The sequence below is a fragment of the Galendromus occidentalis genome, unplaced genomic scaffold, assembly GCF_000255335.2.
Source record: "Galendromus occidentalis unplaced genomic scaffold, Mocc_1.1 scf7180000077501, whole genome shotgun sequence".
NCBI lineage: Eukaryota > Metazoa > Arthropoda > Arachnida > Mesostigmata > Phytoseiidae > Galendromus > Galendromus occidentalis.
The window spans coordinates 1,163,905-1,187,962 of NW_003805489.1; the positions used below are offsets into that span (position 1 = coordinate 1,163,905).

General features: G+C 51.3%; 4 protein-coding genes across 4 annotated transcripts; 2 read left to right on the plus strand and 2 right to left on the minus strand.

Annotated features, from left to right (window-relative positions):
* Positions 1 to 677: 677 nt before the first annotated feature.
* Positions 678 to 3,868, minus strand: LOC100900037 (uncharacterized). Its single transcript, XM_018640808.1, has 6 exons — positions 3,848 to 3,868; positions 3,559 to 3,639; positions 3,289 to 3,439; positions 2,233 to 2,427; positions 1,888 to 2,081; positions 678 to 1,766 (listed from the first exon to the last, which is right to left on the minus strand). Exons 1-6 carry the CDS (start codon positions 3,866 to 3,868, stop codon positions 678 to 680), a joined length of 1,731 nt encoding a protein of 576 aa, XP_018496324.1.
* An 8,630-nt stretch (positions 3,869 to 12,498) lies between these two features.
* On the minus strand, positions 12,499 to 17,836 carry Marf1 (meiosis regulator and mRNA stability factor 1-like protein). Its single transcript, XM_018640814.1, has 9 exons — positions 17,676 to 17,836; positions 17,180 to 17,518; positions 16,709 to 16,896; positions 16,225 to 16,596; positions 15,943 to 16,101; positions 15,665 to 15,781; positions 15,112 to 15,546; positions 14,144 to 15,001; positions 12,499 to 14,057 (listed from the first exon to the last, which is right to left on the minus strand). The coding sequence occupies exons 2-9, from the start codon at positions 17,502 to 17,504 to the stop codon at positions 13,725 to 13,727; spliced, it is 2,787 nt and encodes a 928-aa protein (XP_018496330.1). The 5' UTR covers positions 17,505 to 17,518; positions 17,676 to 17,836; the 3' UTR covers positions 12,499 to 13,724.
* A 2,526-nt stretch (positions 17,837 to 20,362) lies between these two features.
* LOC100904528 (cytosolic Fe-S cluster assembly factor NUBP2 homolog) lies at positions 20,363 to 23,716 on the plus strand. Its single transcript, XM_003746736.1, has 5 exons — positions 20,363 to 20,403; positions 22,387 to 22,704; positions 22,835 to 22,967; positions 23,148 to 23,353; positions 23,569 to 23,716. Exons 1-5 carry the CDS (start codon positions 20,394 to 20,396, stop codon positions 23,700 to 23,702), a joined length of 801 nt encoding a protein of 266 aa, XP_003746784.1. The 5' UTR covers positions 20,363 to 20,393; the 3' UTR covers positions 23,703 to 23,716.
* Gint3 (GDI interacting protein 3) lies at positions 20,563 to 22,181 on the plus strand. The gene has a single exon (XM_003746737.2). It carries the CDS (start codon positions 20,670 to 20,672, stop codon positions 21,960 to 21,962), a length of 1,293 nt encoding a protein of 430 aa, XP_003746785.1. The 5' UTR covers positions 20,563 to 20,669; the 3' UTR covers positions 21,963 to 22,181.
* Positions 23,717 to 24,058: the final 342 nt, after the last annotated feature.

The window sequence follows — 24,058 nt, forward strand, 5'->3', positions numbered from 1 at the left end:
TTTCATCAAATTTATTTTCCACGTCCTCCATTTTCCGGCGCTCTGACGGGAAATTTCCTACGTACGGGCTCTCTAGGCACCAACAAGAGGATCACATTTTCTCCCTCATATTTTCCCCCATGCAGTACTTCTCGTACAAGCTCGAGATGAACTGCTCCTTCAACAAAATAACTTCAACAATACTCGGTTCGGTGATCGTGAATGATTTCATAGCAATGTAACATGAGGAAATAGGGTAAGAGCGATGAGGGTTTTAAATTATCGAAGTTGCGCCCCCTCCCCTTCTCGAATGATCGAGGGAGAGCATTCCCATGGGAGGAGAATTCATCCCAGTCCGGCTCGTATCTACGTAAGTGTGCGTTCCGCGTACCACAAAATCATTGCGAAGGAGTTCGGACTCCTCCGAGCGAAACTTCTCGCTCTCATGCAACGACTACGCTGTACGCAGGCTCGGGCATCCTCGTTTAGGTGAGCTGATCGAGGAAAAACACAGGTGACGAGTCGATCGGTGCCCACCGGGCGCACACGGTTCGGCTATGGCTCGTACCGGTCGCGGCCTGTCTCAAAACAAAACGTCCGCGACGACCCGCTCCTCCCGTCTCAGAGAGTCAGATCGGCGAACGATAAAATGATCGACTGATGGATCGTTCCTCGCTGCTCTGGCTCAAAATCTGCACTCAGAAGTCTCCTTTTCTGCGAGGTGCTCCCTGTCCGGCTCGAGCAGATATCGAAGCTATGACATGACGCCGCTGCATTGTCCCGGCCATCGCGGCTTCTGTCATCAATTGAACTTCAGGATCCAGCTGTCGCATCCGGAGATACAGACCAACGATCGTGAGCAACAAAGTGACCAGGAGTAGAACTCCTAGCGACGCACAGAACAGGAAGCCTGACGTCGAAACGCACAGCTGGTTCGGCTGGGGATGAGGTGCGAGGATCACGCTCGGCCTGTCCGCTGATGGCACTGCAACGAAAGTGGAACTGCGCACCGGCCCCGTCGAGGTTTCGATGCTGTCTTCGGGTGCGACGACTCGGATTCCCCGCATCAGATGAGCACTTTCGGCCAATTCTTCTCCCTCCTCGGTATCGGGCTCAGGGTCCTCGGGCGGTTCCGCTTCAACGGGCTGAACTATCTCTTTCTGTTTGCGTACGCGAGCTTTCAGTCTACGGAGCGTCGCCGTCGAGTTCGATGGAATTCCGGATGATGGATCGTTGGCGCTTCTCCGCTTTCTGCTCGCCGCTGATTTTTTCCGACCGACGAGACATCGATTCGGGTCGTCATGGCACTGGAACTTACAAATCTCGATGTTGCACTCCAAGAATACTTCGAGTTTATCGGGGAACTTGAAGGCTTCCATGTAGGCCCAAGCGATCGCCGAAGCTCCTGTGGTCAGCGTCTCCCGGGTTCTCTGCCAGGGACCCATGACTTTCGGTTTGCTCACGCATCCATGGTGGTTACTGAGCTGGATCGCGTTGTTCACATCGCCATCGTGAGCTATGCAATCGGCAACGTGTACGTCGTAGTCGTCCCCGTGAATGTAGACGACCATTGTTAACGTTTCGCCGATTTTCACCGGACCGTTCACCGGGTTTGCGTGGAACGGGCCCTTGCCGAGCTGAACGTCCATGTACGAGTCGATGGAGTCCCCCGAATACGTGACAGAAATCACGTCAAGGACATCGACCGATAGTGATGAGGAGACGGTCCGCGCTATGTTGTCCCGTTCGAAGCGACATCGGAGAGCTCGTGCGGTGTCCGAAGCGGCCTGAGAAAGAAACAGTTTCCATGAGGTGGCTACGTGTTAGCCCGAGTCCGCGCGCGAGAATTCTGCTGCGTTCCGCACGTATCGCTCAGAATTTTCATATTTTCCTCAGATTGCGTCTCACTTGGATTCCAGCCGTGTTCTGGACAACGACGGTATTCTCAACGAAAGCCTCTCCGTTTTTGCCGCCATCGACCAGTCGAGTGCCGCATTTATCGGCGAAGACCGTGAACTTTAGTTGGTTGGGTCCGGTCTCTGGATTAGTTCGGAGATATCGACAGTTGGGATCCGAATAGTGACCTTTCGAGTAGACAACACCTGCAAAAATCGAATATTCCCAGGCGTGGTGCACATTCGAGCTGATCTTCATCTGGGGGGCGACTTCGCCCTGAGCTCATTCTCGAGCAAAAAGATATTCAATCTCTGGAAATAGGGTTTTCTATGAGAATTTGAGGCTTCCTCAACTTACCGTGGAATTCCGCATCGAACGTCATTATGACGTCGAGCGAGTTTCGATTACAACGCACGTCGACATTTAGCAGCTTTGGTACTGCTAGGTCTTGCTCGGGCAAGAAGAGTTCCTCCTCCACGGTTCTATCGAGTTCGACAGAGTCCTTGTTCTCCTTGGTGGGTGAAGAGACGGCAATCGAGTGCACGAGAGCAGCTGAAGGGAGCAAACCGAAGAGTTATCTCAGACCTATGGACTGGGAAGAATTAATCATCGTCTCTGTGGTCTCTAGACGTAGGAATCGGATGTTTCCGATACGATTGTTGCGGTTTCTCTGTCTCGTCCCGAACGATTGCGCATTATTCTTAGTCCGGGGCTTCGGCGTCGTCGAAGATGTTTGCAGACTGCGGATCCGGATCCAGGCTAAGTCAAACGCTAGAGCCACGAACCCAGATGGGTAAATCGGGGCACTACTCAAACAGATACTTCTAGTTTGTGCTTCTCAGCTCTCTCTCTCTCTTGATGTATCACTTTCGGAAAGTTCCAGTCACCCGTTAGTATCATTTTGACTCTGTCTTGGTAATAGCGTTAGACACCGGACAGAGACACACCACCGAACAAAGCCTTCTGACGGCCTCATCGCTGACGACAGAAATGTCCGAGGTCAAAGTGGTCATGCCAAGCCTAGCGGCAAAACAAGGGAAACTCGACCAAATTAGCGACAACTGTCTCTGAGCAACGGATATTAAGTCGTCGTCGCGGATTTCTCATGACGGAAGAATTTCACAGTCGTCATCCGAGCCCATGTAAGTATGGTGGTCGGGGGAAAAGGGCGTCAGAAAATGAATTCCGTCCCGACGAGCGACGAACGACACCGGAGAAACGACGGTCATTCCGCAGAGAAGCGCAGTGGGAGCTCGTTGCGACAAACGAGCCCACTAATTCGCTCCGCTGTGGAAGAGTTTGGCAGCTCCTGAAGAGCTCCGTGGATCATTCACCTCGGCGGCAGAATACTTCCGAAAGGAGCAGACCCACGAGAATCATGGGACATGTCGTTCGCGGTACGCGACAGCCTACCCTGATGTTTCCGCGGTAGGAGAGCGGGATGGAGTTTCCGAGAACCCGGGAACTTCTTCTGCAGTGATCGGCTCAGTTGAGGAGGAGGAGCAACGTAGACTTCGCCATTTTCACCGATGATCGTCTCCGGCGCCGCGTTCCCCTGAACAACCTAAGGCACACATTTGACAAATATTATTCGGACTCGGTGAGTGTAGGAGCGCTCAACTGGCGATAATATCCCTTGGGAAATCGGCCCTTGTTCACCTGGACACCTCCGAGACTACTCACCAGCAAGCTCACTACAAAGAAGCCTATAGGAACGCAGAACATCTCCGGGTGGCCGAACGCTATCTTCGGCTCATTGATAATCTGCAAAAATTCGAAGGTCTTATCTCTTATCTGAGTCCAGTCCCTGACCGTAAACGTTTCCGGTCGTTTCGGTCGAGTCTTTGTTAGCTCCGACTTCTTGAACGCGACTTTCTGTCAGATCACTCCAGGGCGTTGCTTCCGTCATCGTCCGCGGAATATGACCGTGCTCATTCTGGAATAGTTCGCAGTGAGGCACTTGACAACTTGCGATAATGAACGTGTCAAGCATGTCAGGGCAGCCAACAAGCCTTTCCTCGCTTTGACGCTTCTTTCGTGTCGGTACCAAAACGGGGAATTGTCGTCCTATGCGGCAAGGTCCTTATCTTTTTATCCTCGGACACGGTCTTTTACGCGTGGAATTCCGTCGCGGAAAGTCTCTCAGTTTATCACTACGCCGCGCTGCCTCTTTATCGCGGGGCGCGTTCGACCCCCCAGCAGATTTTTCAACTCAAGCTCCTTGGGAGGTCCGCTCGTGTGAATATCACATTCGGAGCAGCGAAGTGATTCTTTCTTGAAGTCAACAATGAGACGAGCCGTTGGAGAAGCTCATACTCATTTTATTTGCCGCATCTGAATCCGGAAAACATCTCTGGAGGCTCTGCTCTTCGCCTGAAGAATCATCCTAGTGGGGAATTCAACTATGATCCGCTGTGTACTTAACATGGAACATTCGTTAAAGTTTTATGGAGCCCCGCAGGAGGGCTCTCGATGCCCCGTCAACCTCCGGAAGGTCAAGGAAGGAGTCGCTTTGTTACGACGCGACGTCGGCAATTATGCTTCCGCGACAAGTAACATTAAATCTAAGGACATCTCTTGGCTAGGGAGAGCCTGTCAGAATTCCAGGGATCTTGTCGTTCGCAGTATCCATACACGGCGAGTTCGAATCTGAGTCGTTCTCCTTACACCTCATCGGGTGCGTCTGATGAACTTCTTCGGCAGAGAAAATCCTCCTCCTCCTTCGGCAACTCAAAGGCTCCGAGAGAGTCAACATCTTGTCTGAGAGAAACGATCAGTTTATGAAACGGGTCTTGTAAGAGTTGGCTCGTCTGATGGCGTGGGAATCGAATCCTTCTGCCAATGTCACAATCGGTGGTTTGAAGCTCACTGCGCACTTCGCGAGTCAGGTTCGATAGCTCGGAGCTTCCATGAAATTGTTTCACGCGCTCTCGGAAGAGTACAAATTGATGGAGGGGAGTAGTCTAGTGACAGAGAACAGCTCAGTCCGGGAGCATGAATCGACCTGACTCACCGGGCACAGACCCGAGACTTTTATAATTTCACCTCCGCGACTGATTCTTCGTTCTCAGCATCGATCAGGACAATCCTCTCGCTCAGCCAGGCAAATAGAAGTTTCTAAAATTCGGCTCCAGCGATGTTCCTGCATCGGTGAATCGGGCACCACTCCGTCGAACGCGGGAGAAAAACATTGGATATTTTCCCAGCGAGCCGAGAAAGTGGTCGCAGTCTTGGGACGTTGCAGCGGCGAAGGGCCCCCAATTAAGAAAGCAAGGGATGAGCAGGAGAAAAATCAGCTTACGGGACCATCTAGATGTCACTGACTTGGGCAGTACTCACAGCAAAACAGACCTTGGAGCAAGATGTCGCATTAGAAAGTCACGCTGACGAAGGCGACGGCTTGACCAGCACTAATAGTACACCTGCTGCACCATATCGCCGCATTAGCTCTCAACGAGGTCAGAAGGAAAGAAAATCCGCGGGCGATGTGACGTTCTCGCACCGTTTAGATAATTGTATTCTATTTAAATTCGGTAGGACTCTCACAATTCGATAAGTGCGTCGCTATCCTCCCCCCCTTCATGATATATGGTCAATTATTGTTCTACCCTCGCTTATTTTCCGGGAAGATAGCCCTGGTCAGGATCTTGATCCCAGTCGGAATATTCCCGAGACTTGCGAAGCTGACCTTCGTTCGACAAGAAAATCGGGCGGTCAGAAAAGAGAGCTTATCAGTATCGGCTTCACTTGAGGTCGGAATCATTGGAAGCGACTAATTGGCGGCGTTCTCCGAGGAGGAGGCCGGGCTAAAGAATCAGGACGTGGGAATCGACCTCGCGACTTCATACAACTCGCCGAAAGAACGTTTGACGTTTTTAAGTGAGATCAAGGATCTCTCTTGAGCTTCGTCTTGTTCAACTTCCAACGAAACATGACTTGCCCGCAGGAAGACTCGTCTAGAACGGAATTACACGAATCAACTTCCGAGGGATCCGTACGGAAGAGCACGTCCGATACGTCGAGCGGTACAGCGATGTATGAAGAAGAAGCCGGGAAATTCTCATTGTTTTAACCTCTGCGGGGTGCTCTCCCATACTTGCGGCTCGTCAGCGTAGGGAAATGAAAGAGAAAAACATCGTCTCGACTTATCTAATTTAGGAGTTCCCTTTTTCCAGTCGGACGCCCCGGCCTGCCGTAATCACAATACGCGGCGGACGGGGAGTTTTGAAATGAAGTTCGTGAGAAATTTGTCGACACGACCTTGGCACAATGCGGGACATCCATCCCGACGATTTTCAGAGCAAAGCCGAGACTACACGCGACCGAGCGCCCCAGTGGAGGCTTACTGAATTGCGGCTAAAACGAGTCAAAACGCTCCGCTATGACTCCGTAAGTCTAATGAAGGCAAAGCCTCTGTCCCACCATTCTCATAATAGTCATCATCGCCTCCACAAGCCGTTCAACAATCGTGTTGATTATTAATCAGCCGCTGACCGGCCTACCTAGCTCCCCATTGCTCAAGAGCTGGCTGGATAGCAGTCGGCGATGATCTGGTCCTGTCCGAGCTTTCGCGACGCGGGAAACAGATATCGGGAGGGTCAGACGATCGGACGAGAATGAATTTTATTCTACGGTGAAAACGACGGGCGGAACTCGGGTCGCTGGGCATTGATCGGGGAAGTGAATCTTTTCCGTTGAGCGTCATGCTCCACAGGAAATTATCAAGGGAGAATGAGCGTAAGTATACTTCATCGATAATAATTGCCAATCGGTGTCTCCGATACCCAGCTCAAAGAACCTCGGGATTCGAGAGCACCGCTCCTCCGTAGACGACCGACCCTCAGACCCCAGTCATGCCCGTGCTTACAGATCATCCACAGCGGTCTCATATGAACCCTCGGAGTAAGGGGACACTGGAAATTTCCCAGTGTTGAAATGAGCTCGTTCTCGATGAGCGAGTTCGAAACGATTTCGAATCAAAACGATCGACCGAAATTTTCGGCGGCTTCTTCCTCCCGTAGGACGGCGAGATACGGGAATCTTCGGTACTGATGCCGAGAAAATGCGTAGCTCGCTTTGTTGCGCTATCTCTCCAAACATTTGCGACCCCATTCAGATTATTGTGACGCCACACGCTCTGCATTTCTCGAGGAGAACGTTTAGTTTTCTCTCTGAACGAAGAAAAAACCCAAGCCTTGTTTGGATTCTCCAGCTGAAAGAGTCACACTGAACTGATCGGTGACAGGTCCGGAGTCTTGCCCGCGCGATCGCCGCGAGAATCTAGATAAAAACCCAAGGCTAGAGAAGCGCTGATTTGCATATGACTGATGAGCAAGAGCGTTTTTCGCTCGGTTCCAGGAAAAGGGGTATCGTTCACTCCGAAAATTCAACTAGACAATGATTAGAAGTTCGTTTGGCTCTCGCTAGCGGTCGGTACTTGGCTCGTTCGAAACAGATCGGAAGTGTCGTTCACGTAACGCTAGAAATTGACGCTCAAAGTCGAGAAGGTTAAACGCCGCACCGACAACTCGGACAAAAGCCAGTCAATCTTCTCTAAGCAGCTGGAAGTCATGGGCTGCTGACAAGGAAAGACCGAAAATTCTACGGGGAATGCTCTTCCGAACGGGAACACCTCTTTCTTCGAAGTCATATTCCCGCTGCTTCTCAGATCATCGGTGGAATGTTTGAGAATTCTCCGACGGATTGCGGCGAGGATGCTCCTGTTCCAGAGTTTGAATCGATTCTGGCGAAAGTCGGATTTCGTCCGGATTCGTGTTTCCCTCAAGCAGAAAATCCACGTTGATACTGACTAGCTGAGAAGCTGAAGTCACCATATGAAGTCGGAATCTCTCCCCCAGATGAAGGAGAAATGTCGCTTGCGATGCTCCGACTGCTCCCAGCCGATCCAAACTCGGGAGCAAGAAGTTTGAAAACTTGAATCGGAATGGTCTCATTGATTCCATGGCTCCCCGTATGACACCATGGAATTCGAGCCAATTGCGTTTGAACTGTCAAGCTCAAGTGATCTCGGCAACAAGTTTGAAGCTTTAGCCAATGATCAGCTTCCGTCAGCAAATCGCTCAGCGAGAGCTGCCCCCGACAATGGAACCGTAGGTCCCCTGGTGAGGAGCCTCTCGAATCCCCTCCAAACGCAGCGATTAGATAGGATTTCTGCCCCTTCGAAGCGATAGCCCGGAGCGCGGTCCCTTCCCACAGAGGAACCCCGTTGTTTCGGGGATTCTCGACTGGAATTGTGGGATTTCCCGGAAAATCTGCCGTTTCCTCTGTGCGCCAAACTCGCCCCTCAAGGGCGCCGCTCGGGGAGCTCAGGTGGCTCGCGGAGCGTTTCAGTCCGCGATATTGGCCTTCTTAAGCCGAAGAATCGGTTCTGCTTGGATGGACGATGAGTCTGCTCATACGGGACTATGGTTCATTGGTAGATTGTGATGGAGCAGGATCCAGGAGGTTTTCGAGGGGGGCGGGGGCGAATCGATATCTGAGTCCTGTATCAACAGGAGGGGAACTGGCGGTTGAGGCCTCTCAATTGGGGAGTCCCGAACCCGTTCGTATTCAATGGGGCGGATGGGGCACGGAGATGGCCTACCTATTCGAGCGCGTAAACGGTGCCTCTTCATCAGCTTCGATTCTGTCGTCCCAATGTAGGGATGAGGATCTAGCGGAGCGTGCTCGAGCGCGCCCGGAGCCGCAGCGCAATTTTCCGGATCTCGGCACTGAGCACTCGGCCGGTATATCTTTTTGCCGAATAGGGATACGTACCGGTAGAGAGTTCGATATCCGAGGAAGTTCCCACGGCTTGAATTTTCCTCAGGTACACCGTCGACACCACAGCTCTGAATCCGCTGTCGCGCACGGGGCGCGCTTGACTTTCTCTTCAACTGTACAAGCTTCCTAAGCTAAATAATGATCACGTCTGACTAACGGAACGAAGTCCTTTCGTGGAGCTGGCTTGGTAACTTAGCTCATCCGCTCGTCAGTGAGAGCCGCGCGCGGTCTTCGCCCTCCCCCAGACACCAGTGGCGACGGATAGCGCATCTCCTCCTCCAGTGCGTGGTCAAGTTGAATATGTACAATGATACAACGAGCAGAGGGATTCCCACTCTGAATTCTGAAATTTTTTGCTGCGTGTTCATCTCTTCCGGAACTTGGGAGCCGTATACTTTGGGATGCGGCTCCGTATCATTCAGGCCACCTATGATCAGGTCCTGATATTGATCCAAGGAACGAACACGATTTACACATAGGTTTTCTATTTCTACTGCGCTTTGATCTTTCGAAGCGCACTTCCCTGTAGTCTTCGCGCCCCTACTAAAGCGAAGAAGTGCACCGCGGAGGCATCGCTGACACATGGGGGCTCTGCTGAATCCGTTCCCCCAGCCCCCTTCCGATTGTCGCCCTGTCTCCCCTCGGCCTATCTAGAATTGACTGAAACGGAAGCGCCGCGCCGATTCGTGATTCGGGATCTCGGATCCGAGAATCCCGTCTACGCAGAATATCTCGAGAATTTCATTGTCGAAAATGTTCCCCGAATTTCTGCTCGCGGCCGGCTGTATCTACGTCAATAATATCCCGAATCTATCGATTCGCGAAAAGCTTCACCGCACTCATAGCCTGTCGCGAGAATCCAATCTCAGGTGAATTGATCCGTTCCTCGCGGAGAATTGATTACATCAGAGCGAAGAAGCTGCTCCCCGACAGGCGGCGGAGAAGAGTGCGTGTGAAAATTCCTTTACTTTGAAGTTTGAAAGGATGTCCTTCATCATGAGATCTACTGAACACCACAAGAAAGCGCTCGCCGAATCAATGAGTTGAAGCTGTGTGACCGGAGTCACGCGTTTGATTGAGTTATTTTTTCCGGTGGGAAGAAACCGAAGGAAGAAGAAAGAGCCCCGAACCGATTATCGCACTTTTCCCTGGACGGATTTTCAAGACGAACTAGCTTTTTTGCGGTAGCGGAGTCGCTCAAAACAGTTCATTCAGACATACAAACGATGTCGGCTGAAAAAGAACTCGATTCGCCTTGGAGCGAAAAAAAATGGAAAATACCATAGACTTAAAGATATAACGATTCGAAAGCGAGTCGTGATTGACTTATCGACAAAGGAACCGTTATCGGGCGTGAGTTTTCTAAGCCGAGCGAACTTCAAAACTATTTTACGGTTTATTGGATCAAAGTTTGGTAGAATCACACCTTGCAGCATCATTGCGAGGAAGCGGTCGGTGAAGTTCATTATTCCGACCCGGTATGGAAGCGGCCACTTGCCGGGCTTTGATTCCGGAATTTCTCGATCATTCCAATGGGGACAACCAGAACCTATTCCATTCGAAGCCCCTCGTCGGCCGTATTCGGGGGGCGCCGGCCGCAGATATTCGAGACTTCCGTGAACAAGTCTTCCAAATTGCCTGAGAGTGAGTACGTCTCATGTTTGTGTGAAGGGTGTCAAGAGTTCCGTCCCGTGTTTTCTTTCCGTCGCCTGTTTTCTCCAATTCATCGTTGGGAAAAGACCCGAGCCGCTGCCTCCGGAGAATACTTCAATTAAATTCCACGTTCACATTCGCTTTCAGAGAAAGCTTTTCCATCTTCTCAGTGAACCGCTTCTTCGTTTTGAGCGGAATTTCTCGCCAACTCATTGGGACAACAATGCACTCCTCAGAGCGATTGTAATCAAATTCTCATACCGCACGGTGGGTTGTGCAAATCCAAGGGACAGTAAGAAGATTGAAACTTTGCAAATCGGAGGCGGTGTGCGAATCGACGGTCCCGGCCCAACTCGGCCAATTCGTCTGAGCCAATCGCGCTTAATCTGAGCGTAATATCGCCAATCCGGGAGAGATCCCGATCTGAACAAGTTGAATAACAACAAGTGAGCGAGGACCAGGAGGGTCCGGAGCGCAGAGAGCCCGTGAGCCTGAGAAGAGCATCGGTCCGTTCCGAAGTTTCCTCACCAAGACAATTCTGGTCGGTCTTTTGTTTCCATGCTTCCCGGGGCTCACAATGATCCTCCCAGTCTGGGATCACGCGTTTCTTTCCTGCCCGAAGTATTTTCTGTACGATGACAAGGTTCGTCTGGAGAGTCGGTATGATAATTTGTCAAACGTCGAACACGACAAGGGAAGGGGCAGCGGAAAGCAGAGCATCCACTAACAACCGTAAAAAGGCTTCCGAATGAGACTTCGGCCTTCCCTCCCGTGGAATACCCGTCAACGATCATTTTGGCGTAAGTCAGAAGTCCACCGCTATTGTGACCGCCATTCTGTTAACAATTCATATGGACGGGCTTTGCCCAGAAATACGTCGACATCTTTCACAATGCCGGTCCTGCCGAGTTTTCCTTCCTTCTTCGAATCATCTCCCGGAGCGTTGTTGTCCGGGAGTACAGTGCGAACGGCTGACGCCGACGACGACGGATAGACGGACGGATGGACGTCAACGACTGCGAAGTGAAAGTTAACATCGACGACGACGACGAGGCGGGCGCGCCCTGATCTTTGGTGAACCCAACCCGTCGGCCCCACAACCTTGAGATAGGACGTCCGACCGAAACAATGCGACCACGACCGTCTGGTAGCCAAGAGTAAGTTGACGACTCGGTCATCCGACATGCTGGCGGTTATGAGCGCGACGACGGCAGAAACAAGGAGAGCGTCAGCACGTTGTTGACGACGACTTCAACAAGAAGTGAAGTTGTCAGACCCACCCTATGGCGGCGGTCAGGAGCTACAAATTGCTGTGAACGGCACCATCAACAAGCGTTCCAGAATATCTCGTAGAACGAATGTCAAAGGAAGTGATGGAAGCATATCAAGGTCGAGGATGTCTCGCAGTACATGTGCTTGTAAAATGGTTATCGTGAATAATTGGTGCGGAGAGAGTTTTCGCGAGCGGCGGATAATGATCCTTGGTCTGTCGACGTGACTTCCTCAAGGAAGCCCATCATAACAGACGCGGAGGAAAAGGGTGGACGTTTCCACCCCTCGAGGCTCTTCGCATGAATATCCGGAAAGGCGCCGCAGCGCACGCGCTCGATGTCGACGAGACATCGAGGGATGTCCATCCATCGACCCCGGCACCCCGGAGGGATGCCGACGCTCGGAGGCTGGGCCTGGAACATCCAATACTTCGCGACGAGCTATGAAACTTTTTCCCGAAGTGAGCACCGACTCAGGGAGCCTGGCGGAACCAGCAGTTTGTGGTTGGGAACAATCGTAATGGCTATCAACTCCTGAGGGGTCATGGAGTGGTCTTAACGGAGATACGATTCGCATCATCTCGCAACCTCTCAACATCAATCCTCCGAGGTCGCTCCGATGTTTCTCGAGATCCCGTCGCGCCACTAAATATGAAGACTGCAATCCCGGGCGTCGAAATAGAGAATCAGATACGTCAGGAAGGGAGCATCGGGTGGAAATCCCCCTGTTGCTCGTGGATCGCCTTAGGAGCAGACATTTCACAGAGCGATCGTTCGAAAAGAATCCCGAGCTCGCTCGGGAGGGTACGCACGGACGCACACATGAACAAACTGAGAGCAGGTTGGATCCCTCCCCCCAACCAATGAAGACTCGAAGCCTCAGAACATGGAATAAAAGAGTCGAGATTTCTTTGAAAAAGCACTTCATTCAAAGCACAAATTTTTTTGATTCAGGCAGTTCAATCGCCCACCACGAATGAAGATATCTGACATTTGAGCATTTGCTTGACGCAAAACGCTGACAGATATCATAATGAGACTATTTAACACGTTAGCTAGTTTAAGATAATCCTTGCTTCGAGACTAGCGTTGTATAGGACAATCGCTCCAAGGAATCACTTGACGCGACCCACCACGCGGGTTCTCGACATGTCCAAATCTATAATTCTCAGTACTAAATTCCGAAAGGCCGGTGATCATCCTCATTTCGATTGGGTGTATTCCTCTAGTTCAAACGATAAATGTATATATATATATCATTGTGAAATTCCTTAAAGTAGATACACCAATATTTTCAATAGTAAAAAGATTTCAAGCGCCCCTCCGTGGAGAAACCCGTTAGGGAAGACTAGACGGAGGCAAGGACCCGCAAGGATCGATTCGCTCACTTCCACTCCTATTAACCAACGTCATGAAAGATTTTCCATCCTATTTGGTAAGAAGTTTCGTCACCGGATGATTTGTTCCATTTCTATTCACCATTGGAATTTCAATCCTATTTCATCGAATCAGTACTTAAGTTGAACTGAACTGAACTCACCGGTCCCCCGTAGACCATAAATCTAATGTATCGAGAGAACGTAACCAGCGCTGAGCTGATTAGGGTACGGATTCTGCATTTCGGAACGGCAGGTTCCGGGCTGCAGAGATCCGAAAATCCTCGTGAGTTCTGAATGAAAATTCGGTGTTCAAATAAATTACGATCTGAGGGACGATAGCCTCGTCAGCTGCAGTAGGAGTCTCGGAATTGCTTATGGAGCACAGTAGCTCCTCGATGGGAATCTTTCCCTCGCCGATTTTCCTACTACAGGGTGATCAGCCTAGATCTGACGAGGCCGGTTAGATAGATAGATGGATGGTTGGCCGGCCGGCGAAGAGGTGGGTCGGTACAAATGTCGACCCAAGATCCCTCTGGTGCTTTAAGCCAAAGCCTATCCAGTCATTTTTTTTGATTGCTCTCCCGAAACACGTGGCTTCGCTTGGTTCTCTTACCAGAAAGAAAACGATGACTTGTAAATTCACCAGATTTTGCGGTAATGAAGTGATCTTTTTGTCACCATTACCACAGGTTTAAGATTCCCCGACCTCAAGCTTTCCGGTGGATGCTTGTGCGCCTGAGATTCAGTGTGCGTCATTTAAGCCCTAGTGATGCCGTCTCTGGTGATGCCTGTCATTATTATTCCTCGGATTCCGGGAGAATCGATAATTCTGACGGCCCCGAGGCGCTATCTGAGCTCCTCTATTCCCGCGACGCGGTTGGGCGCTTTCCACGACCTCCACCGGCGGAGTCCAGATCTGCAGAGCAGGCTGAAGCTTGAACTGAACTTCGCCGACCTGTTGGAAGCTGAGCGTGAAGTCGCTCATGATTTCCAACAGAACCCTCGGCGGGATGAACGTGTAGTCCCCGGAGAAAGCCAAGAGTGTAGCCACGGAAGTAGGGGTCAGGTTCGCATTAAGGTAGGGTTGCGACTCCACCTGAAAGAGCGAATTTCGTCCAGATGAGGGGACGCCGGGATTCGGTCGAAGGCCGTATGAACATCGAATACGAGCGCCAGACTCACGGTGTAAATATAAGTTGGGTTTTCGTTCATCTTGAACACGAGGTTCCGAACCACCCGGCAAATGTCATGTAGGTCATATAGTTCCTCGGATCCGGTAACCTGACGAATAGCGCCCGTGCTCTTCAGATCTTCGATGACAACCCTCTTGAGAGGTCGACCGGTTCTGGCGGTGAACTCCCTTTCGATGGTGACGATCTCCAGTGGCGCGTAACTCTGCATGAATTTCATCAGAACGTGTTCGATGTCGGGTCGCCCGGCCACAGCTCTCGAGTAGCTGAAGAAATGCGGCACCTGGTACATAAGTCTCTGCCCTACGAGAATCTCTCGTATGAAGGCACTCTTGTCGACGGCTTCCCTGATCTCCTTCGCGTTATGATACGGAACCATTGTCGGTTCGCTCACGTAGAGCCGGAAAAGATCGCTCTCCGTCAACGGATGACCAGACTTGCGGAGGACGTCGATTACTCTTCGCTCCAGTATCTCGAGTTTGGCATCCTGTGTCAGAGTTATCGTGCGATTCGGGGCAACGCCCTTGATGATGAACGTGTCCAACATGCTATCGAATAGCTCGAAGAGGTCCCTCACACCAAAGTTCGCCAAGGTCACTTGTTCCCCACAGAATCGATGATAGAGCGGAACGAAAGCCTTCTCTTCCAGCAAGAGATTACACGGGAGCGCTAGCTGTTCGCTCCTCTGCTCAGCTCGATGGTGAATGCCGCCAGGAGTGGGTCGATTGGCCCGGAGACCGGCGAGTCTGAGAAGTCTGTTGCCGTTTTCTGGACCGTGAAGCCTCGGCTCGGCTCTCAGATGATTTATCAGGACGTCAGCGCTCGGATCGCCACGGAAGATGTTCAGAATCTGCAAGAAGAGCGTGTTCGAGGGGACTAGGACCGAGGGCTGCCGAACGTGAGGGAAGGCATTCGTGCGTCATGCTACAATGGCCGAATAGGTTCGCAAGGAGCTCTCACCTGCTGTTTGAGGAGAGCGAGATTCTTCTTCTGTTCTTCGGTTTGTACGTGTTTTGGAATCCAAGCGTTGATTATTTTCCGACCGCTTTGAGGAACGAAATCTGGTACGTCCTCCTCGCCTGTTCCGTACTTTCGCTGAATCACTTGTCCTTCGGTGGAAACGTACTCGCTGCAATTCACTCCCCAGTGCTGTGGAATCGTCAGTAGAAGATCGTCCAGGAAGCAGACCCCGAAATCCTCTACGTTGAATCTCCGATTCTGCCATTCTGCGTCGTTCGTAGTCCTCCAGTGCTGCGCGAACGCGGTAGCGATCTGGGCGCTAGAGATACATTTCGGCTTCATCGGTCTGAGAACTTTTTGCAAATCATTGCAAACGCGTTTAATTTGCGCACGGTGGCTGAGCGTCACCACCTCGAAATCTCCTTCACCAAGAATCTGAAATATGAACGAATTACGTCTAGACGGAGTATCAGGCCAGAGTTTTGGGAGAAAATGGATATCGATTCTCCGAGGCTTCGATTTTCTCGCTTCCTGAAGGGAAGCCCCTCCCCACCTGGAAATGTTTCGGCCGTTCGGTGATGAACTGCCGTAAACCATGTCCGAGTCTGGTGGCCACTTGACCAAGCTGGCCCTCTAGTTCTCCGAGCGACATGTATAGATTATTCGGTCTCTGGAAATCAGAAATCGCGTTTTAAGGTATCTGTGAACCTCTCGCCGCCTCCATACTAAGCCTCCGAGATGGAAAGACAGAAGACAACGATTCGAAAGGCCTGAAGTTCCAGATGGGAGGTCGGAACTGTTTCAAAGCATCATTCATGGTGTGGGTCTTACCTTCAAGATGTCCGAGAGACTCTTGACAATATCCTGCTCCTGGCGCCCTGGGGGATCCTGCGTGGCTGCCGCCGACGCGAGACCTCGCGGGGCCAAATCTGCATGTCGCTCGGGTAGCTCCAGCTTGCGGATAATTTTCTTGTCGTTTGTCCAGACCACCTGCGTTCAAGGAATGCAGAAGATTTCAGAGGAACAATATATCAACTTTTTTTCGCAGGACTTGCTGCGAAACCGCCCCCATTACGCTGCGGTGATACATGGGTGTCTCGGGAGTTCACGAACCTCGACTCCTGGTACACAGGTCACGAGATGCTCCAGGGGCTTCTTCAAAGCCTCGCCATCTACTGCGAAAGCAACGTGGGGGAGCTCGGCGACATCGTAAGCACTATTACGGATTTCCTCTTCCAAGGATTCAAGGAAAGCCTGATCGAGATGTCTCTGTTCCGTCTGGATCATACGGTGAACGAGCGGCGCCAGCTGGCGTACACTTATACAAAGCATTCTGTGATGTTCATTCAGATTCCGCCTTCGCAAAGTGAATGTCGAGCGAAGTCCGTGGAAGCCATCGCGGTTGATCTCGTTCAGCCTTTCGGTGTCGAACGGGAAGTCCTTCGTGAGCAGTAGGTGGCTGGACAGAGCTTCTTCAAAGAGTTCCTGCACAAATGAGACATCATCAGCGGAACCGACATACGAGGACTTGGAGGGAAAAGATCCCTGCGATGTCGGGAGTCAATGCTTGCCGCGAGCGGGAGCGTCCTCGACTAACCTCATATGACATTTTGTTGCGATCGTGTCTCGCGAAAATTCGCAATATCATTTCCGTCGAGTCGTCTCGGTAGCGATCCGGAGGAGGTGCCACGATGAGTCTAACGGCAACGTCGGGGTAGCTGCGCTTCATGAAACGATTCAGCCGCGATTGACATGTCCCACTCAGCTCGTATATGAACAGCACGTCTGAGGAATTGCAAATATTGCTTTGTCAGTTGATAGCGGAACGAGTTCAGCGCGAATCTGCCTGAGGTCAAACCTTCAGGGATTCGGGCGGAAGCGGTTCAGGATTGCGGACCATAGAGGGACCGGAGGAGGAAATCCTGAGCTTCATTCCTCGATGAAGAAATTATGTGCAAATGAGCGAGCGACAGAAATCAATCATAGAAAGGCTCGACGAACTCGACTGGCGATCTTTCCTCTCGTTATTGGAGCGATTCGACGTCGGAAGACAGTGCGTTCAACTCACTCGGCAATTTGCTGAGCTTCACGACAGCACTCATTATCTCGCATTCACGCAAAATGTCGGTCGCGAAAAATTCATATGGGTACGGTACTTCAGGCAACTTCGAAAGAACTGCTACGTTGGTCAAGTCTTCCAGCGTTTTCTGTGGGTTCTGTAGGTATCTGGCCGGTTGGTAAGCGCTGTTATCCAATCGCTCGAACTCTCCCTCAGAATAGCCTTCGTCTGCCGATTCGACCATCTCGAGTTCGGCCAGATCTTCTTGACAGATGACGACCTTGTATTTCATTAGACGACTGTGTACCGTTGGCGGATCTTCTCGGTTTACCATCCTCGTTGAGATCTCTTCTCCATGCAGAAAGAATTTCCAAAGATTATGGCGTGGTTCCGAGATCGCCGAAGGGGAATAAGCTCGCGTCATGAGCATCATTAGGCCTAAGCGAGGGAAGATTCCCGGGCTGACAGCTGAGCCTTAATTGAAATGACCGAAAATCACGCTTACGTTCGGGCTCCGAGATCACGCAACTCTCTTCGAGTCAACTGAGCCGGGCAAGAAACATATTCCTAAGATGGTCCAATCCAATGAAATCCCCACGGAGCCGAGCGAAGCACGTGGATTCTTGACGGTCCTGACCACAAGCTCCTTCAAATGCTGCGCTTGAATTGTATGACGCGTACCGCGGACACCGGTCGAGGTACACGTCCTCACTCAGACGTGACAGAGGTGCACACACGGAATCGGTGAGGAAACTCTCCATGCCACTTGAACCTCCCGACCCGCCCGCAACCGAGGGCCGATGCTTCGCTGGACACGAGAAAAGCGTTTGATTGCGCGAGAGAATCAGTCTTGTTCTTATGGAATACGTTTCCCCCGTAGGGGGAGAGCTCTCTCCGGGAGCGATTCCGGTAACATGGCGATCCGAGATCCGAATGAAACTTTTTGTCGAAGAACCAGGGGGATTCGTGAGGTGACTTCGTAATCCCTGGGATTCGCCCCCGGAAACAGCAACATCATCTAAGCAAGGCACTTCTGATATTCATTTCCGCAACCCTCAGTTCCCGAGTATCCAACGGACATGATCTCCGGGATGGAATTCCAGAATGCTGGCCTGATACTGTCGCGCGAATTCTTGCCGTACTCAGTGTTCTGCCACGACTTTTCACTTGAGAAGGGAAACCTGCGTTTTCACGGAGCCAGAGAGCGATTGTATCGAGAAAGCACCGAGCAGGATGGATTGGACCACTTCTCAAACTCGTACCATGAAAATAATCCTTCGAGTGATTTGGAGCCGTCGGCGAATGTATATTCCTTGAACACAATATGGATATCCTTCATCCTACGAGTCCCTAGTGTCCCTCTGCCAGCCAGGCGGGTTCTTACGATTCGAGTTTCTGCTCGACACGGGCTGTACGGGAAGATTGATCTTCGACTTCGGCCGTTCGAGTTGAGATTTTCGAGGCCCTCTTGAATGATACATGCCGCCTCAAGAATAGATTACAAGCGCACTAGTCAGCGCACTGGCTGAAGATAGAGCGTTCATGAGCGGACGCGTCTCGATATATATTTATATTGAGATATATCCTCGAGATGGATCTGACATATCTCTGAAGCGATAATAGGCAAAACGCATATGAATACTGACTACAGCAAACCGAATCACGCCTCCTCCGACAGGCTGATCAGATTCCCGCACAAAAGTCTGACGTGGCACCGACTCGATCATTACTTAGCTTCGACCTCGTCGCAGGTTCGGCGCAAAAGTATTTGCAGCGGTGCCTTGTCTGTCCGTGAACAGGTGGAATATGGATTGCCACGACAATGACTCAACTCCCGAGGAATCGCATCCACGGGTTATCGTTTCCTCCGATGTCTTTTCTTCAGAATGACAGTGTACTGACCAGAGAATGTTCGCAAAGGATCGGGATAAGGGGTTCGGAACAATGATTCAATCATTGAGTATGAGCTCACGAGGTATCGTGTAGGCACAATACGATACAAGAGCTCATATTCCTCGTCTTTCTACGCCTCGTAATGCAGTTCTTCTCTCTTCTGTCTACCCCGGCCAGACCTCAAGCGGGACGAATGCGATGTGGGGACACTCGATCGTGGATGACGACGGGCTCAACGAAGATTCGGTGGATATCAGGCCCCAAGTCGCGGCTCACCTGAGACGCAACCACTGGACGATATCCCGCGCAGTTATGAATACTGAAGTAACAAACAGGAGGGCCAATTTGCTATGACAACATTGGGACTACCTTGCTCGTCTGTACGATTTTGCGGCAGAGATTCCTCCGACGTTTTTGATCCTTCTTCGGATTAGTTGTACCATCAGGGCAATTGGCTCGACCTTCGTCAGCTACGTTTTTGGGATGGAAGCGCATCGCCATTTGCAAACCCCGTCCGAAACCAAGTCTTTTCACACTCGGAAAAAAATCAACGAATTTCCAGCTGTGATCGATGATAAGAGTGATAATTATAAATAGTTCGTGCATCCCGTTCGGAGATGACTTGCTAAGCGCGGAGCTGCACTCCTCTACCGACCTGAGTCGATACGGGCCTGCTCACAAGGGGCGCAGAGGAGGCCTGCCTTTCCCGTTGGGGCTAAAGAAGAGAGACCGCTATCATACAGAATCCAGACCCAGGAAGAGGCGATCAGGCGATTCGTGCCGGACTATCTTCCGCGATTTTCCGGCTGGAGTGAGTGGAACACCGCGCAATACAATCGATCTCTTCAAGTCGGTTCCGAAATCGCATTAGGCCCCGCTGGTGCGAAATCGATCATCATAACAATGCAGAGGCTGCCAGCGCATTCCGGAGTCGGACTGTCGTTGACCCAGCCCCGGAGGCGCGCGGTTCTGGAGATTTCAGTTTCCAGGGCAATTCTGAGCCATGAGTCTCGTCGAGACGACCGCGATGAGCCAGCACGGCTCATTCTGAATGAGTATGATTAGGCAGATGTTCTCCCAGGGGACCTTCTCGACGCTGGTGGAGCAGACTCGAAATGATCAATCAGAAGTCCGAAACTTCACACCCTCTTCCGGCATAGGAAATTCCCATTTCGGAGGAGGACGGGATATTTCTTCGCCTCCGTTTTGGAGTCTCTCTTCTACGGTGGACGAACTGATTCTGAGCGAGTGAAGCTTCTGTGCGGAGCGGCGATCGTATCCGCAGGTCGTTCTATCGCGCTTTTCCATCGCTCTTGACTCGACTACGGCAATGGACGGAGGTAAAGTACTAGTTCTGATAAAAGGAATCGGATTCCATCCGGAGCTGCTTGCTCTGCTTGAACGTCGATGGGTTCCGTGGCAAAGAATACAAAAATAAAATGAACTGTCATATGGGAGCGCATGGCACAAACTTGTCAAAATGGCGGCCGCTATTTGTTATTGTGCGTGACGAGTGCGGCAAGCTCGAACTCTCGGAATCCCGTGAGAGAACCTCCCCGAGCGAGCAACCTTTGTGACCGCAACGGTGCCGAACTGTCTGCGAAGGATGGCGGATAAGATAAAACAGTTCTTCGCGAAGAAAAAGCTCAACAAACAATTCAAAAGAGCTGGTCCCGGTCATTCGCTTGCCGAAGAAAATTCAAGCTCGTCAACAAGTCCGTCAAGTTCTTCGAGTCATCCACAGGTCGGCCCGACCCACCGGTCGCAGCCGTCAGAGCAAGCCGCGAGAGCTGGAGCCGCGGCTCTCGCCCGGCTCGAGGGGATGAAAGGCGTGGACTTCTCACTTTCTGCGATTCGAGCGCAAGCGAAGAAAGAATTAGAGTTGGAGAGGCAGGCGGCGATCAACAAAACGGAAACTGAGAAATCCGCGTCGAAGACTGTGGAAAAACCGGCACAGCTGGGAGTTAAGGAACTCCTGTTCCGATGTCCAATGCTCGGGCCGCAGGCCCTGCCTCGGAAGGAGTTGGACGAGGAGCTGAAGAAATTTTTGTTCGAGCAGCTGGAAGAGGAAAGGGGTTTGTCAGCGGCTTTGATGATCGTGACATGCAACAAAAACGAAGCAGCCATCAAGTCATGCATCGATATCCTGAGCAGGTATCTCACGAATATCTTGGACCATCCGGGCGAGGAAAAATACCGGAAAATAAAACTATCCAACAAGGTTTTCCAAGAAAAGGTGAAGCCCGTCATCGGTGCCGTCGAGTTCCTCGAGGCAGCTGGGTTCGCCGAGAAGACTCTGGATGACGGAGAAGCTCATTTGTGTCTGAGCGAAGAAGCCGACCTCGACATGCTGCCAGCTCTGAAGGACGCACTCAGTACCGCTGAACCACTCGAGATCGTTTTGGATCGTAACCCCAAGGTACTTCTGCCCTCACAGTCCGCGGCACGCGTGAGCGTGCCGGACGAGTTCGCCAATGTCACAGCGGATATACTCGCCAAGGCGCAGGCGGATCGAGCCAGAGAAGTCGACCTGATGACTCAGCTGAGAACTAAGGCCATGAGGGAACGTGACTCGAAACAGGAGCAGCGAAGCTACAAGTATACTCTCATCAGGATACGCCTACCGAATGGCCTCATGCTGCAGGGGACCTTCGAAGTCGCGGAGAAATTAGCCAACGTCTACGAATTCCTCAAAGACTGTCTACTCGATTCTTGCTCGAACCCGGTACTGAAAAGCGGTGCAGAAGCTCTGACAGCCCACGAGCGGACGCTCGAAGACCTCAAGCTGTTCCCGGCCGCTGTCGTTAACTGTGTGGTCGAGGCTCCCCCGGAGTCCGACATCCTCCGTCCGGAGTATTTGGCTCTAGTCCAAGACGTAGACCAAGCGGCAGCTCACTGAGCTGGTCTCCGAAGCTGATGAATGATTTTACAAATGTTTCCTCAGATCTTTCCTACTGTCCGTTATTTATTCAAGCCGTCTTTCGAGAGCAGTGTTCATGGAACGGAGTGTCTGACTACAGTAACGAAACGGGCGCGGAACACGACGCCTACCCAGGGACTTTCTCCTATGAGATGATCATTAAAAGGACTTGCGTAAAGTCAATAAATGAAGCTGATTCAGAAGAAGGCTCCGCTTTCTTTTTTCTTCGACGGAGAATTCCCGGAACTATACCGGGGTCCGTCGCCACCATGATGGCCGCTTAGATCCGACAGAATAATTTTCTTTAAACCATGGATAGAATTCGAACTTCATAGAATGATTCTGATGATTTGATCATTCTGCCTCGACTGTCTTGACATCCCTAGCCCCGTATGAATTACAGATCGACAACAGGGAACCTCTTCGGTGAAGTCCGTGCTCTTGGTGATGTCTGGCAAAGGAGGAGTTGGCAAGAGCACAGTCAGTGTTCAGCTCGCCAGGAACCTGGTCTCTGCTGGTCATCGGGTGGGATTGCTCGATATCGATCTATGCGGTCCGAGTATCCCGAAAATCCTCGGAATCAATGGCATGAGGATAACACAAGCCGCAGGAAGCGATGCATGGCTGCCGTGCGAAGTCGACGGCTTGAAGGTCATGTCAATTGGATTCCTTCTCGGCAATGAGGATAGCGCGGTTGTGTGGCGAGGACCGAAGAAGCAAGGTTCGTTGCTTTCCATCGTAAACTACCCGTCGATGAAGGTAGATCATCAGGTCGATGAACTCGGGGGAGAATCTTCGCAATTTTGAAGTCCGTCAGTTTCTGCGTTCCTAACCCAGATATTACTTCGCAGCGATGATCTCACAGTTCGTCAACGACGTCGCATGGGGCCAGCTTGATTATTTGGTCGTCGATACCCCTCCCGGAACCTCTGACGAGCACATGGCTATCGTGGAGTGCCTGAAGCGAAAGGCTTGCAAGACAGCGTGAGTACAATACCTATATTCGGGAATCGGTGCTCCTCCCCTCGATCCGTATTCCGCGATCTTCGCTCGACGTCATGCATGGGAAATTCCCGCCTTCCTGATCTCGAACCACGCATTATTCGAGCTGCTTGACCGATTCTCCAGGCGAGGGAGGATTCTCAAGAATCCATTCCATTTCAGGACTGTTCTAGTCTCGACACCACAGAATGTCTCGCTGATGGACGTACAGCGACAGGTCGCCTTCTGCAAATTGGCGGGTGTGCAAGTGCTGGGACTAGTCGAAAACATGTCCGTCTTCAAGTGTCCGTGCTGTAATGTTGAAAGCTATCCTTTCTGTGGAGGCGGAGGAGAGCAGCTGGCTAGACATTGCAACATTCCACTTCTCGGTGATTACTTATCGAGACTTTCCACAGCCTATAGTATCGGATTTGTCGATGATCTTCGGGATCTGGGCATTCGAGGAGGCCCCGCAGCCTCATCTCGAAAGCCGGGAATCTCGAAATGAGAGTGATATCAAGTTCATTACCAGCCGGCTGGGAGAGCAGAGTATTCCTTCGCTTGAGAAAAAAAAGCATGACGTCTAAATCCGACTCTCTTGCAGGCTCGCTCCCCATAAACCTGAAATTGGCACAAGCTTGCGACGACGGTAAAGCTCTTGAGCGATCAGGAGAGGATGAAACGACAGAGATTTTCCAGAAGATCGTGCAGCAGATCGTCCCGGGCTTGATGGCATGAAGATCCGCTCATAAGCTCTCTCGACGTTTCCGTAGGATGATACAAATAAATCGCTCCGAAACTCCCAAGCGGTCAGGGCGGAATATTTTCTCTCGAGTGATTCGCATTTTCGCTAGGACCGATTTCAAACTGATTCGATCCATTTCGGCTCTTACAAAGTCGAATAGAATTCGAAATTATCGCTCCAAAATATTCGAGAACGTCGCTCCAGAAGATCTGAAGTTATAACTCCGAGAGATTCGAAACTTTATAATTGCTCCGAAAGATTCTAAATTATCTATTCGGTCCAGAGGATTCGGAATAATAGCAATTCCGTATGACGTCTGACCAATTCGAAAGAGAAACCTGAAGGAGTC

What these genes read in the sequence shown, in the direction of transcription:
- Gint3 (XM_003746737.2), top strand. Translation starts at nt 20,670, where the DNA reads ATGGCGGATAAGATAAAACAGTTCTTCGCGAAGAAAAAGCTCAACAAA.
- LOC100904528 (XM_003746736.1), top strand. An exon ending in GCGAGGACCGAAGAAGCAAG is followed by an intron (nt 22,705 to 22,834) that starts GTTCGTTGCTTT and finishes ATTACTTCGCAG; the next exon opens with CGATGATCTCACAGTTCGTC. An exon ending in TTGCAACATTCCACTTCTCG is followed by an intron (nt 23,354 to 23,568) that starts GTGATTACTTAT and finishes ACTCTCTTGCAG; the next exon opens with GCTCGCTCCCCATAAACCTG.
- Marf1 (XM_018640814.1), bottom strand. Translation starts at nt 17,504, where the DNA reads ATGGTAAACCGAGAAGATCCGCCAACGGTACACAGTCGTCTAATGAAA. An exon ending in AACGGCCGAAACATTTCCAG is followed by an intron (nt 15,547 to 15,664) that starts GTGGGGAGGGGC and finishes TTCATATTTCAG; the next exon opens with ATTCTTGGTGAAGGAGATTT. An exon ending in ACCCAACTTATATTTACACC is followed by an intron (nt 14,058 to 14,143) that starts GTGAGTCTGGCG and finishes TCGCTCTTTCAG; the next exon opens with GTGGAGTCGCAACCCTACCT.
- LOC100900037 (XM_018640808.1), bottom strand. Translation starts at nt 3,868, where the DNA reads ATGCTTGACACGTTCATTATC. An exon ending in TGCTTGACACGTTCATTATC is followed by an intron (nt 3,640 to 3,847) that starts GCAAGTTGTCAA and finishes GAATTTTTGCAG; the next exon opens with ATTATCAATGAGCCGAAGAT. An exon ending in GTTCGATGCGGAATTCCACG is followed by an intron (nt 2,082 to 2,232) that starts GTAAGTTGAGGA and finishes CGATTTTTGCAG; the next exon opens with GTGTTGTCTACTCGAAAGGT.